The 13,618-nt window shown below is 37.6% G+C and overlaps 2 protein-coding genes across 3 annotated transcripts; one reads left to right on the forward strand and one right to left on the reverse strand.

Moving 5' to 3' along the window:
• The first annotated feature begins 6,825 nt into the window (after positions 1-6,825).
• LOC125476944 (light-harvesting complex-like protein OHP1, chloroplastic) lies at positions 6,826-7,723 on the forward strand. The gene is made up of 3 exons (XM_048583639.1): positions 6,826-7,039; positions 7,299-7,421; positions 7,555-7,723. The coding sequence occupies exons 1-3, from the start codon at positions 6,896-6,898 to the stop codon at positions 7,621-7,623; spliced, it is 336 nt and encodes a 111-aa protein (XP_048439596.1). The 5' UTR covers positions 6,826-6,895; the 3' UTR covers positions 7,624-7,723.
• A 375-nt stretch (positions 7,724-8,098) lies between these two features.
• On the reverse strand, positions 8,099-11,137 carry LOC103930936. 2 transcript variants are annotated; one of them, XM_048583638.1, is made up of 12 exons: positions 10,881-11,137; positions 10,651-10,783; positions 10,360-10,433; positions 10,213-10,259; positions 9,988-10,132; positions 9,838-9,882; positions 9,554-9,758; positions 9,417-9,478; positions 9,212-9,312; positions 9,042-9,096; positions 8,914-8,962; positions 8,099-8,592 (listed from the first exon to the last, which is right to left on the reverse strand). In XM_048583638.1, the coding sequence occupies exons 1-12, from the start codon at positions 11,071-11,073 to the stop codon at positions 8,403-8,405; spliced, it is 1,299 nt and encodes a 432-aa protein (XP_048439595.1). In that variant the 5' UTR covers positions 11,074-11,137; the 3' UTR covers positions 8,099-8,402. The 2 variants fall into 2 exon arrangements, with proteins under 2 accessions (XP_048439595.1, XP_009338609.2); XM_009340334.3 differs by having other exon boundaries at positions 8,099-8,581; positions 8,915-8,962; positions 10,881-11,136.
• Between the last annotated feature and the right edge of the window lie 2,481 nt (positions 11,138-13,618).

Raw genomic sequence — 13,618 nt, forward strand, 5'->3', positions numbered from 1 at the left:
TAGTTTCCTTCTCTTGATACAAAATAAATTAATTATTCCGCATTTCTAAATTATTGAGTTTGAAATGTTTTTCTAAATATAATTTTATCGATATTTTACGTGTGAAAACAAATATTTTTTTATATGAAATGAGGACACATTTTTTTACGTCGTCCCGGACCTCAAAAATCTCTGGACCGCCCCTATCTATAGACAACCAAGTTGATTAGACAAGATAATCTTTCATCTTATATGATTTCTTTTGCTTTTAAGAGGAATTAGTCAAGCTGATAGTGAATTTGCTACCGAATTAGGCTGCCCATTATATGACTTAACCGAACTCCCCTTCCATTTAGTATAAAAATATCAATGCTTAAAAAAAAAAAAAAAAAAAAAGGAAGAATTAGACAAGCTAATCTTTTACCTTTCTTCTTTAGTACAAAAGATATATTGGGAAGTTTTAAGTTTGGCATGAAAGAGAAGCTCAATATGAATTTATTATGGACAAGCGAACTCTCCTTCCATTTAGTATAAAAATATCAATGTACTTATAAAAAAAAAAAAAAGGAGGAATTAGACAAGCTAATCTTTTACCTTTCTTCTTTAGTTACAAAAGATATATTGGGAAGTTTTAAGTTTGGCATGAAAGAGAAGCTCAATATGAATTTATTATGGACAAGAGTTTTGGGCTAAAAGGGGTGGAGTATTTGGGTTGGAGAAATGCTAATGGTACTTTCTTAAAAGTGGGACTTTCCGTAAACTTTTTATCACCTCATGTTTTTTACATAATCTCTACTAATTAATAAAACACTTATTGTCAACCAAAATTGTGACATCCCACATCGCTCAGGGGAGTGATCCTTATATATATATTCTCATCCCTACCTAGCACGAGGCCTTTTAGGAGCTCACTGGCTTCGGGTTCCATGGGAACTCCGAAGTTTAGCAAGAAGTGGGCTAGAGCAATCCTATGATGGGTGACCCACTGGGAAGTTGCTCGTGAGTTCCCAAAAACAAAACCGTGAGGGCGTGGTCAGGGCCCAAAGCGGACAATATCGTGCTACGGTGGTGGAGCAGGCTCGGGAAGTGGTCCCGCCCGGGCCATGATGTGACAATTTGGTATCAGAGCCTAACCCTAGTCGTGGTGTGCCGACGAGGACGTCAGGCCCCTAAGGGGGGTGGATTGTGACATCCCACATCGCCCAGGGGAGTGATCCTTATATGTATATTCTCATCCCTACCCAGCACGAGGCCTTTTGGGAGCTCACTGGCATTAGGTTCCATGGAAACTCCGAAGTTAAGCGAGAAAGGGGCTAGAGCAATCCCATGATGGGTGACCCACTGGGAAGTTGCTCGTGAGTTCCCAAAAACAAAACCGTGAGGGCATGGTCGGGGCCCAAAGCGAACAATATCGTGCTACGGTGGTGGAGCGGGCCCGGGAAGTGGTCCTGCCCGAGCCAAGATGTGACAATTTAATTGACACACCCCGATCGAGATTAGGGCATGCTGGCCGTCACGTGGAAGTGACGTAACCATGTGCACAGTGCGGAAGCTAATAAATAATAATAAAAGTACGAATAAATAAAAAACCAGCTATACACAAAGTAAGAACATACATGTGCAAACGTAAGTGTGAAAAACAAAGTTGATAGCACGAAAGACCTAGTGCAGTCCGGGAGAAACAACACTAAATAAACACACCCAAAAGTGGTCCTACACGGGTGATAATCTGTTGGATATGCCGGGAAAATCCTCTGGGGAGCCACCAAAAGTGCTAGTCAACTAGAACCTGGAGAGGCGCAAAACAGAAAGCGTGAGTGGGCAAAAACAAAGCTTTTCAAAAACCATTTCCTAAACAAAGTTCTAACCCTTCGCTGTAAAACATGTGTACTTCACAGAAAATAGAATATACATATATATAAGTCATGCTCGAAAATATGCCATGTCAAATGCCTTTAAATAGAATGCAAGTGCTCAGGAAATGTCAAATCAATACCATGTAATCTGTCAGCCGAAGTCACCTAACATGACCTATACGGCTGAATCTAGAGCTCAAATCTCCATCTCACTAACTATACTTGCACACGAGTCGGAACCACCTAAAGTGGTATGTACGACAAGATTGGGTGTAATATAAGTACGCTCAAGTGCTACGATCACGTGAAGGCTGGGCGAATAATCGCGGGTCACCTACGAGTCGGAACCACCTAAAATGGTCTGTACGACAGGACAGTGCACCTAACTTAGATCCAAGATGAGCGTGTGGTGCGGGAGGTAAACATCACGTGAAGAACTGTGTCCAACTCTGGGCAGGAGCACTAACATCGAGGGTGCATGTTATGAGCTCTCTATGCATCTCAAATCACTACTGTATATAAGTATAAATCATAACTCACCCGGCACTTACCTGTGCGTCCGCAGCACCAACACATAATACATATGCAACTAATAATGCATAAATAAATGGCAACCAATATGCATGGCATATAAACGTATAAACGTTTCATTTCACTTTCTGGGAAAAACATAGGTATATAAGTATATATGGAAAACCAAAAGCCCACTCACTGATATGTAAAAGGGTCATAACCCCCTTGCCTCGAGTGACCGCGCTCGTCTTCAGGATAGGTCTCACCTATATGCGAAACAACTATAAAAACGTTAATTTTAAAGCACATAACCAACCATACGAAATCACTTTTCATACAATGCTCAAATGGGGTGTATGAATACACCAACGTGATCTACTCAACCTTAAGAACATCCCCATATTTTTAGAAAAATTTTCCGATTCCCCATGCGCTGGCCAAAGCACGGCCAAACTCGCCATCCACGCGCAAGCACGTGCCTGGCACACTGACGGCGTCAGTTAACGCCGTCAAGAATATTCCGTTAAATCTAACTGATGTCGTTAACATCGTAACGGAATATTCCGTCCAAACTAACGGAATATTCCGCCATCTTCTCTAGCCAAACTGCGATGCCGTCGCTGCCGCGGGAAAACCGGGAAATTTTTAAAACTTTGTATCTTCTTCGTTTTTCAACCAAATTTCACAAAATTGGTACCAAAATGAAGCTTACAACAAGAGGAACAAATCCATACCACTTTCAAGCACTAAAACCCACGGAATCTCGTCGGGAAAACACCACCAACTTCAACTAAACCTACAACTCACAATCCCGACGTCCAAAACCTTCAAACGAACCACCCCAAGCCTCCTAAGGACCTCACCAAGCTTCCTACAAGCTTGAAATTCCCAAAAACACAAGAATTAATGTGTGCATGAACAGTGACCAAATCGGGGGATCCTGAGTTCGACGTGAAAGCGAAGGTATCCTTACCTGAAATGGGTATGGTTGAACTCCTAAGGACCTCACGAGCACGAATATGTAATTTGTTTCCTCGATCTGTGAAGGTTTCAAGGGTTTTGGGTGTCATCCGTACGAAAAGAATAGGAAAGGGAGAGAAAGAGGGACTCGGGACAGGGATAGGGATGAAGGTGAGTGTGAGGGTGTGTGTGTGGTCCAAACTCCACCAATCAAAACTCAAAAACAACCACACAACGAAAAACCATACTAGGGGCAAAACCGTCATTTCACCCCTACGGTACGAAAAGTCCGGGATGGGCTGTCACAAAAATTCTACGAAATTATCAGTTTAACCCTCTAATTAAAACAGAACATGAATAAGAAATATGGAGCATAAATGTAATTTCACACAACCAAATTTTACTTTTTTTTTCAAAGCCCTACCTACATATAATCCTAACATATTTCTAATTAAAAATTTACAAAAAAAAATAAAAAATAAAAAAACTTCTCACTCTCACATTCTCTATCACTCTCTTCCTCTCTCCTTCTATTTCAAAAACAAAAATAAAAAAATTTCTCACACACTTTGTGTGTGCCCATATGCTAGTGTTTATAATGCTGGCATGAAATTGACGCTAAACCATGAAGTGACAGAGAGTTTCACTTTTGAAAGAATCCGCTTAGCCGTTCTTTTTTAGCTAAGTTACACAATGAGTATACCATATAATTTGGCATCAAACATGTAATCGGCGAGAGTCAAACTTATGATCTTTAACTTACAAGTGGAGATAAATACTACTAGATTGTACTTAAATTAGTTAACTTCTAAACCTAAGCATCAAGTTGAAATTTTACCTTCCTAATTGGGTTTTAAAATTTTGACTCTTCGCTTTGCACATTATCGCCTCAATTTTGCACATGCTATTTTGGGAAGCTTGAAATATATTTTTTATTTTGAAGAAATGTTTGAAACTTAACTTTTGTTTGAATGAGGAAAATAAATTTGAAATTAAAAATAAACAATAAAAAAACTCAACCATACGTGCTAAGTTGCCAACATCGCCATATTCACAACTACCAGTCTTACACTTCCACCACCAACTGCACCACCGCCGTCACCATCACCATATTCTTATGATCTTCACCATAGTCATCGTTGCCGCAACCTCAATGACCACCAGTGGCGAAGCCAGAATTTCTTGGGGGGAAGGGCGAACTTAAAAGAGTGCAAGGTTAAAGAAAAACGACAACAACTAAATCTGCAGTAAGATTAGCCAATATTTCATCCAATTCAGTGGCCTTACTTTGTTGTGACCTACTCGGAATATTCGAATGAGGACTTCTTGGAATATTTGAAGGAGGAGGAGGACTACTCGGAATATTTGAAGGAGAATGACTACCCAAAATGTTTGAAGGAGGATTTAAGCATTGTTTCTTGTCTATTTGTTCCATTACATAACAATAAAATGGAAAGAAAAAAAAAATTCTTAGACTCTTAATCCTAGAGTAGACTATACTATAGTATGCATAATAACCAATCCCACCAACAATTCAATTAATCAATACCAATAAGCATACAAATTATTCGATAAATAAAAATTCAATTCAACTAATCATATGAATAATTGTAAACATAATACATTATGTAATAATTTAATTAATCAATCAATAATCAAGAATCCAAATTTTAAGTTTTACCCTAAAAAATAATTTCATAATTTCATATCAAGAATCATAGAATCATATCAATAACCAATAACCATATTAGTGCATTGAGTGCATTACCATATGATTCTATACCAATTAAACAAAATTCGTTTTAAATAATTAATTAGGGTTAGGGATTATAAATTTAGGAATTAAAAAATTTACCTAAAGAGTGGCTTTGAAGGTTGGAAGCTGGCGGCTGGAGTAAAGAGTTGTTGCCTTGTAGTGGCTGGCGGCTGGGGCACCAAACGGTGGGTTGGTGGTGACTGGGAATTTCTGTTCCCTTTTTTGCTTCGAATTGGGGAGCAGGGCTGCACCTTTTGCTGTTTTGATTAGAGGTTAAAGGGTAAAACGACACGGAGACTGAGAGGCTGAGAAACTAAATGAAATGGGGGACACGCGATTCGAACTTATCAAAACGGTGCCGTTTCGACTTTTTTTTTTTAAAAATTTTTTTACCAAGACCAAAATGACGTCGTTTTGGCCTGGTTGTTTTAAAAAAATAAATAAAATGAAAGCTCTGCTGCACATAAAGCAAAACCAAACAGACCGGAGACGAAGAGTAGCAGCAGAACCATTGGGTTTTCCGGCAAGGGGAGGGGCAAAACCAGGGCTCCAGTCTTGCTTTTCCGGCAAGGGGAGTGGCGGCCGCCACTCCTCACTCCCACGTGGCTTCGCTACTGATGACCACCACATTTTATAGGCATTGCCACCACTCTCACCATTTTAGTCGTTGTCACCATCCCCACCAGTACCCGTTTTGCCATCACCACCATCTTCATCATCAGTTTTGCCTATAAGATCATTGCATTTTCATGGTCATCACCGCCATTCCGACCACCAAAACCACCATCAGTACAAGCACATTAGCGAACTACTCTGTCATTTTATTCTTTTTTTCTTTCCAATTTTAATGTATTAATTAAATTTAAGGAAAACTAATGAAAAGTGCTTGAAAACTTTGAGTTTTAACGATAAGGACAAAATAAAGGATAAGATAAATAGTACCATAATTAACTTTTTTAGTATAAAAATGTGGTTTTTCGTTAAAGTAAATAGTACCGGGAGCTTTTGGTTAAAGTTCCTAGGGAGTTTTAACGAAACACTCCCGGTACTATTCACTTTTAACGAAAAACCACATTTTTACATTTCCATGATACTATTCACTACACATTCATTTGTTATTTTTCATTAAAACTAAAGTTTTTTTGGACATCCTAATTTTCATTTCATTAGTCACAAAATATTTCTTTTGTAAACATTTAGGTAAACTAATGTTTCATATAATATTTCGATGCATGTTGTGTTCTTCATTTAGGTACATTTATTCATTTAATATATTTTAGTATATCCATTTCAGTAGACATTTAGATATATTAATTCAACATAATACATCTTGGTAAATAGATATTCGTCAATTTTTTGAACTCAATTAGATGTCTCAAATATTTGCTTATTTAATTATCACGTTGAAACTTCCTTGTTTCTTAGAGAATGAAGTGTTTGTCAAAAATTTTTTGAACTCAATTAAATGCATCAAATATTTCGATTTGCCTAATATTTTGCAAAAATTATTTATGAAGTACAACTTGAAAAAAAACAACGATTTAAATCGGTGAAACTTGACGTGAAATGAAGCCTACAATTAATTCTTGTTTTTATCCAAAAATGAGAGTCCAGGGCCTAATACATATGTTAAGTAACTTCTGGCATAAATCGATGTCAATTGATACCCCCACAAAATACGAAAGAATTACGTGGACGTGGAAAGTTGTTTGCCAATTGTTCTGTGTGGGGTGAAGTAGATAAGTATTGCAAAGAAGCCATAGCTTGAGAGCATGCGATATATCACAACCAAAAGAACAATTAAACTAAATAAAAAATTAAAAATACAACCATGGCAACTTCATCTACCATACTTTCATCTTCTCTCCTCCCCATCAGGGTTCTAACGGCAAATCCTCAAACCCAGCAACTCTGCCCAGCTCCCAGGAGGCGTGCCAGTTCCTTCACAGTTCAAGCTGCCAAGCTTCCTGCTGGGGTACGTTCTTAGGGCCGGTTTGGAAGTGCTTCTTTAAAAAACACTTATGTTCATTACAAGCACGTTGAGAAGTTTATTTTCTCTTTAATTATTGTGAAAAGCGTTTTTGGTGATCTGAAAGTTTAAAAGCGATTTCCAAACAGGTCATCCATTTCTTCATTTTTTTTTTCTCATGGTGTTATAATTCGAATGAAATTTTAGAACTTGTTGCACAAGTATAATTGTGAGAAGGTAGATTAATGTGGATCAAAATTTGCAGGTGGTGGTGCCAAAAGTAGAGCCAAAGTTTAAGGCCCCTTTTGCTGGATTCACCAGGACTGCAGAAATATGGAATTCTAGAGCATGTATGATCGGACTTATTGGAACCTTCATAGTGGAACTGGTAAAATTATTCTTCTTTTGCGTTTTTATGGTTTAGTATTGATATTTCGTCGTTACAGTTGTCGAGAAAATGTAATTAACTTCACTGTACTAGTTTTTGCTGATATGTTTAATATTGCTTTCATGATTTTCAGATATTGAACAAGGGAATACTGCAGTTGATTGGAGTGGAGATTGGAAAAGGATTAGATATTCCTCTGTGATCATTCAATTTGGGTATTTACTTAAAAAGTAAGATGCGATCTTTTTTGTAACAAGTCTTTTACAATTTATTGAGAAAAATAAAATATAAAATAAAAGATATCTATTTTTTGTCTAAATGGATTACAACCTAGACGGGTGCCTAAGCTGGTCTAGACGGGCTAGGCAGGTGTCTAGACAGTCTAGGCAGGCATCTCAGCAGATGTAGGCGCTCTTTCTTAATTTTCAAACGCCTAGCCAGAACCTAGACAAGGCCTAGACAGCACTAAGCCGGGATTTTTAGAAGAGTGCCTAAACTGCGGTTTGTGCTTCATCTTACGTGGGTATAACTCTGTTTTGTACCTCAATTAATGCGTGAAGATCTGTCCCTTGTAATATAGGACACTTACGATATTCCCAACTTTTTATGTCCAACCCGACGACGCTTTCTTCCCGATTTCCGGCCAATGCACGTCATAGAATCTGTAATGCTCCTGGTTTAGGTCAATCGAAACTCACACTTGATAGCACAATTATTTCCGAGGGATTGCTCATCTCACCTATATATAGTGGCCACCGTAGCTACCTCTTACATTATCCGAAAACAGGTACATAACGTTTACATTCATGCCAAGATGTCACATGGTGTAAAGATATGCTTGGTTCATATCCTCACATATTTGCTGCATCGTTGACGAGTGCAAAGGGCATAAGACGGAATGGGAGCACGTCTTCTCATTCCTTGTGATGTATATCACCAGAGAACCTCCAACTGCGACTGCAAGTATTGGGAATGACGACATTACAGGACCCTGCTGATTCGAGCATCTATAATTGGAACTGCTGAACTAGTATTAGATACGTCCAGTGCTTCGGCCAATGACAGCCGGCGGTTCCTCCATACAGCCTCCGCCCAACTCTTTGCTTTTTCACCTTGATCCTTTCGGTTCTGTTGGATACAAAGCACTTCAGCATACCCACCTACACAATCAATCAACCATATCAATGCAGATAACCTGGTTATAATCTTTAGATTAAAAGGTCAGCACGTCAAACATCTGCAGCCATTACAGGTTTCCAAATATCCAGAGAGACCTATTCTACTTGAATGTATTCTCATTTTACAGTATAAGCCACACCAATCAGGTGCAGGAAACAATGCTTAGATTTGATCGACTGGAAACTGGTTAACAATAACATTATGGAATAAAACCCAATTGTAAGAAATCAAGGCTGATTTTCTAAAAATAGTCATTGCTTGGGTATAATTTAATATGCTCATGTTGAGGAAACATTCGGATGTTTAGCCATTACCTCTTGCAAGGGCCACTATATCACTTCTATCTACCTTTGCTTCTGTACCTACACAACCCAATAAAGAGCAATGAGCAATTATTACCGGCTCTCATATGGAGAAATTTATGGCACAGTTAATGCATACCTTCTGAGTCCAATGGTGGGGGTTTCAGCAACTCTATTGCCCTTCTATAAAGTCCCTGTCATTTTTATTTTTCGGGGTGGAAGAGTTAAGAATAAGGCCATAGAAATATACTAGCAAGAACATGCAAGATTCCTAAGTTTAGAATTATAATATACAGTATAAGTTCCAACCTCTTGAATCAAAAGAGCACTAGAATGCTCTAGCATTGCTTTGCGTCGAAACATGAGAGCTATGCAGGTTAAAATAACACCAACCTTGGGATGACGAGAGCCTACACAGAAATCAAAGAACCAAAAGGATACCAACTTATCGTTATATAAAAATTCTGGAAAATTCCATACCAGTCACAACAAAAGTAATGCCAAAGAAACACACCAAAACGTTCCTCGGTTATAGTTAAAGCCTTAGTCAATATCTCCTCGGCATCATCAAAGTTCCTAAAAGATCAAAGATTAAACTCTCCACCATTCTAAACAGAAAAATGATAGGGTCAACAGTAGTCAAGAACTTACCCCAAGTGAGCCTCAAGTTGTCCTAAAGCACATGTGGCGGCTAGGGAAACTTCCTCAGCAGACATATTACAGGCTGCTAATGCATTCAGGTCACCATACTCTTCGTTCTTGGACACCCCTTGAATAACATTCTGGTAGACATCCTTTGCCAACGAAAAGTTCTGCGTTGCATGCAAGAATTCTCCATAGGATAAAGCAGTACTACCTACATAGCTTTCAATTAATCATCTCATGTTGAATGATTTAGAGGCACTGATAACCATCACCAACAAAATGAACCTCACCAGTGATTGCCAGGTTGTCCTTAAGTCCTTGAAAGAACGATTCAGCTGCAGAGAACCCAAATTCAGAATTTTCCTTCTTTCCTGACTCTCAGCAGTGTACTAGTTGAAGCAAATGTATATAAATAGACAAGGGCTAGCCTTCAGCTGTACCTGATGCAGTATTACCATGGACAAGTTCAACAAGCCCTTTTACTGCTCTAGCGCGAGTGTTTATAAAATCTCCACCATTTGATCCGGGCTCATTGTTCTCCAACAGTTCTAAGCATTTATCTGCGAGCACTGATGAAGTATCATCCTATATAGGGAGAACCATTTACATATTTAACTACAAAACAACACAAATAAATATTTTTAATCGTTTTAGTGTTGACTTACCTGCTCTAACTCTAAGTGAAGTCCGACAAGAGCCTCCAAGGCGGCAACTTTAACAAAACCCAGAATGGTTTATTAGTCAACAGGTCATTGTACTAAGGCAAAACTTCACAAATATATGAAAAAAAAAATGTAAAATAATAATCTTACCTCTAACACCAACTGAAGAGTTGGTTAAATCTTGAACCTTTTGCAGCTTCTCCATTGCTTCACCGAAATTTCCTCTAAAATTTTGAAATTCAAGTAATATGAGTTTCTTAATCCATCAAACACAAAACTTAATTGGGTTATCTAATCACCCAAAACAAACAAACTTGGCTAGAGCGGATGTTCCCATACGCACCCGAGTTCTAATCCCCATCTCCGCTATTTAGATTAGTTTAAAGTAGGATATCGCGAGTACGAGATTAAAAGAAAAACACCAAAAGATAAAAAAGAAACCTTTCAGATGATAAAGTGGACATGGCCAACAACACCATTCCCCTTGAATTATCACCAGCAGGGTCTTGCCCTTCGCTCGGCTGAGTCGAAAGGCACTGTTCCAGTACAAGCACACCTTGCGCATACGATTCATCTACATTTCCCACAATCCAAATTTCAAATTAAAACAATTTAATTTCAAAATTTTATGAACAAATTCAAAAATTCAAATGACCGGATTGTAAAAGGACCTGATTTCTGAGACCTAGCGTGAGAGAGAGCGTAGTTGATCATCTGAAGAGCAACGGGGTTGGCGTTCAAGCCGTTGATCCCGTCGTGGACAAGTCTGGACGGCGGTGATCGATGAAGGATGGAGACCCCGAGCTTGGCGGTTCGATTGACAGTGGCCGCAGATAGCGATAGCTTAACTGCGGTGCGAATCATTTTGGGAGATGTGATTTCTCTTCCTCAATTGGATTATCCAAAAACCCTAAACTGGTTAAAATTGAAACTTTATAATATTTTTTATTTTATTTTAGAAGGTAGTCCCTGGAATTTAATTATATTTGAAAGATATTACATACTTTCATTTACCCTTTGGCCAAAAAATTAAAAGTTAATTTACCTTTTTTTTTTTATTTATTTATAGATTTTGTTAAATTAAATGTTAGAAATCTCACGCCGTCATGTAAGGATTGAACACCATTCCACTACTGCGTTAAAGGGCTAATTGCTTCTTCTTCTTTTTTTTCCTAGTTGTTGATATGTTCATAATTGTTATGTTTTAAGAAAGCTGCCCTTCAAATTAGCCCAAGTACTGAAAGAATGTGATAATAAGTTAAGATTAAAATTTGTTATGAGTTCGATTCCTTCTAATTCGACTGAAAAAATCTTCAACAAACCCGACATGGATACATAATTTTGATCCTTGTCTATCCTCTTCGTGAGAGTTTCTTCTCTCCCTTCGTGAGAGTTCCTTCTCCCTTGTGAGTAAGGATGACAATTCTAACCGTTAAACTCGTTAACCGTGGATAATCGTCCGAATGGATTGGATTTGAATACGAAAATTCGAGTATGGTTTGGATATGGGGAAAAACCGTTAACTTTATTCGGTTATGGTTTTAGATATGGTTATAGAGGTACCCAATCCATATCCGTACCCAAATCCGATCCGAATTATTATATATATATATATATATATATATTATATTTTATTCAATTATGCCTTTTGAAGTCTTGGAATCATGCCTACAACTTATTCAATTATTCCTATCCTTATAGTACTAATTCATTATGCATGTATTAAACCCTATACTATCTTTATTATGAACCAAACATCATACATGGAACATACCAACAACCTCATCAATTCAATACTTTTATTGTTATACTCAACCAAATTAATTCATTGAATCATTTTATATATCAATTATCAAATATTCCAAGTTTATCAGATTCATCTCTCTTCAAGAGTCTCACTATCAAGAAATTGGGGCATGTTGTAAGCTCAATAGGTAATTTTTCATTCTTTTTCATGTTATTTGATTCATGCAAATTATCAATTAGTGTCAATTTTTCAGTTTATTACATATGTTATGAGCCCATAGAATTATGCAAAATTAAAACAATAATTGTCTTCTTGTTTGTTGTCATATATTTAGTTTACATGTTTTATCTTCCCTCGTATTTGTTTTTGTCCTCTTTTTCTTTTTTATTGGACCAATTTATCAAATTGGCTTATTATGAACAACTTCAAATATATATTGTTATGTTTTTTGTAATTGGATGTGGCTATTTAATGGAAAAATTAGTATCTACTAAAATTTATAGTGCATCAATTGGATGAATTTAATTTTTTTTTTTTTTTTGACGAAGATGGATATAACCGATAACCGATTGAAAATCCATTACCCGGTGGATATGGTTATGGATAATCCCTGATGGTTATTTTGCGGTTATGGGTATGATTAATTTTTATGTTTATGAGGATGAATATAGCATTGCCGTCTCTAAACCGAACTGTTGCCATCCTTACTTGTGAGAGTTTGTTTTTAACTACTTCCTCCCGCTCCCTCTTCCGTTGTCGGCCATGGTTGTGTCCAGGGTCGGTGGCTGTCTCCCGTTTCTTCTTTTTTTTTTTTTTTTTTTTTTTTTCCTACGTGCTTGTATGTTTTGTCTCCATTGTTTCGACCCAATTTACTTGCACTCCTAGCTCTGATCTCCTCTTCTTCCAATCTCAGTTTCCGTTCACATCCTTATTTCTATTCATTCACCAGCCTATACCTTGCTCTGTCCTTCCTCTATCTCACTCAATTTTGGATCTGCAGACCATTTTTCTTCACATGACTTGTCACGAACCTCTCTGAATGTGCGTACAACTCTGGCTTCAGTGGAAACACCACCACCTTCCATGTGTATGCCTTTATTGGCATTATTACTGGTGGGATCTCCTTCCCTCTGGTTTCATTAAATATGTGGCTCAAACCATAATATATGGCTTAGATCTATTTGGTGCTTGATGGAGGAAGGTTGGAGCTTTCTTTTCCACCACTTATGGGACATTGGTTGGCTAGATCTCTAGTATTTGCCGGGGATGGAGGTGCACAATCGTGGATTCCGATCAATGGCGGTTGTGGTGCAGGATGCTTAGAGATAGCAACAGTTCAGTTTGGGGACGGAAATGTTATATCCACCCCTATAACCACAAAAATTAACCATATCCATAATCGTAAATTAATCATCGGGGATTATCTATAACCATACCTACGGGATAACGGATTTTTCATCGGTTAAAGGTTATATCCATCTTCGTCAAAAACAAAAAATTATATTCATCCAATTGGTGCACAATAATTTAGTAGATATTAATTGCATCTTTAAACAAACACGTCTAATAATAAAAAACATAACAATGAATGAATTTTGTAAAGTATAAAAATAAGCGTATTGAATAAAATATTGATGATGTGAGCTTTGATATCTCCCATTA

The sequence above is a fragment of a genome, unplaced genomic scaffold, assembly GCF_019419815.1.
Source record: "Pyrus x bretschneideri cultivar Hongxiangsu unplaced genomic scaffold, Pyrus_bretschneideri_v1 Contig2, whole genome shotgun sequence".
Classification (NCBI taxonomy): Eukaryota; Viridiplantae; Streptophyta; class Magnoliopsida; order Rosales; family Rosaceae; genus Pyrus; species Pyrus x bretschneideri.

What these genes read in the sequence shown, in the direction of transcription:
- LOC103930936 (XM_048583638.1), bottom strand. Translation starts at nt 11,073, where the DNA reads ATGATTCGCACCGCAGTTAAGCTATCGCTATCTGCGGCCACTGTCAAT. An exon ending in TCCACTTTATCATCTGAAAG is followed by an intron (nt 10,434 to 10,650) that starts GTTTCTTTTTTA and finishes TCAAAATTTTAG; the next exon opens with AGGAAATTTCGGTGAAGCAA. An exon ending in CCCACCATTGGACTCAGAAG is followed by an intron (nt 8,963 to 9,041) that starts GTATGCATTAAC and finishes TGGGTTGTGTAG; the next exon opens with GTACAGAAGCAAAGGTAGAT.
- LOC125476944 (XM_048583639.1), top strand. Translation starts at nt 6,896, where the DNA reads ATGGCAACTTCATCTACCATACTTTCATCTTCTCTCCTCCCCATCAGG. An exon ending in CTGCCAAGCTTCCTGCTGGG is followed by an intron (nt 7,040 to 7,298) that starts GTACGTTCTTAG and finishes CAAAATTTGCAG; the next exon opens with GTGGTGGTGCCAAAAGTAGA. An exon ending in GAACCTTCATAGTGGAACTG is followed by an intron (nt 7,422 to 7,554) that starts GTAAAATTATTC and finishes CATGATTTTCAG; the next exon opens with ATATTGAACAAGGGAATACT.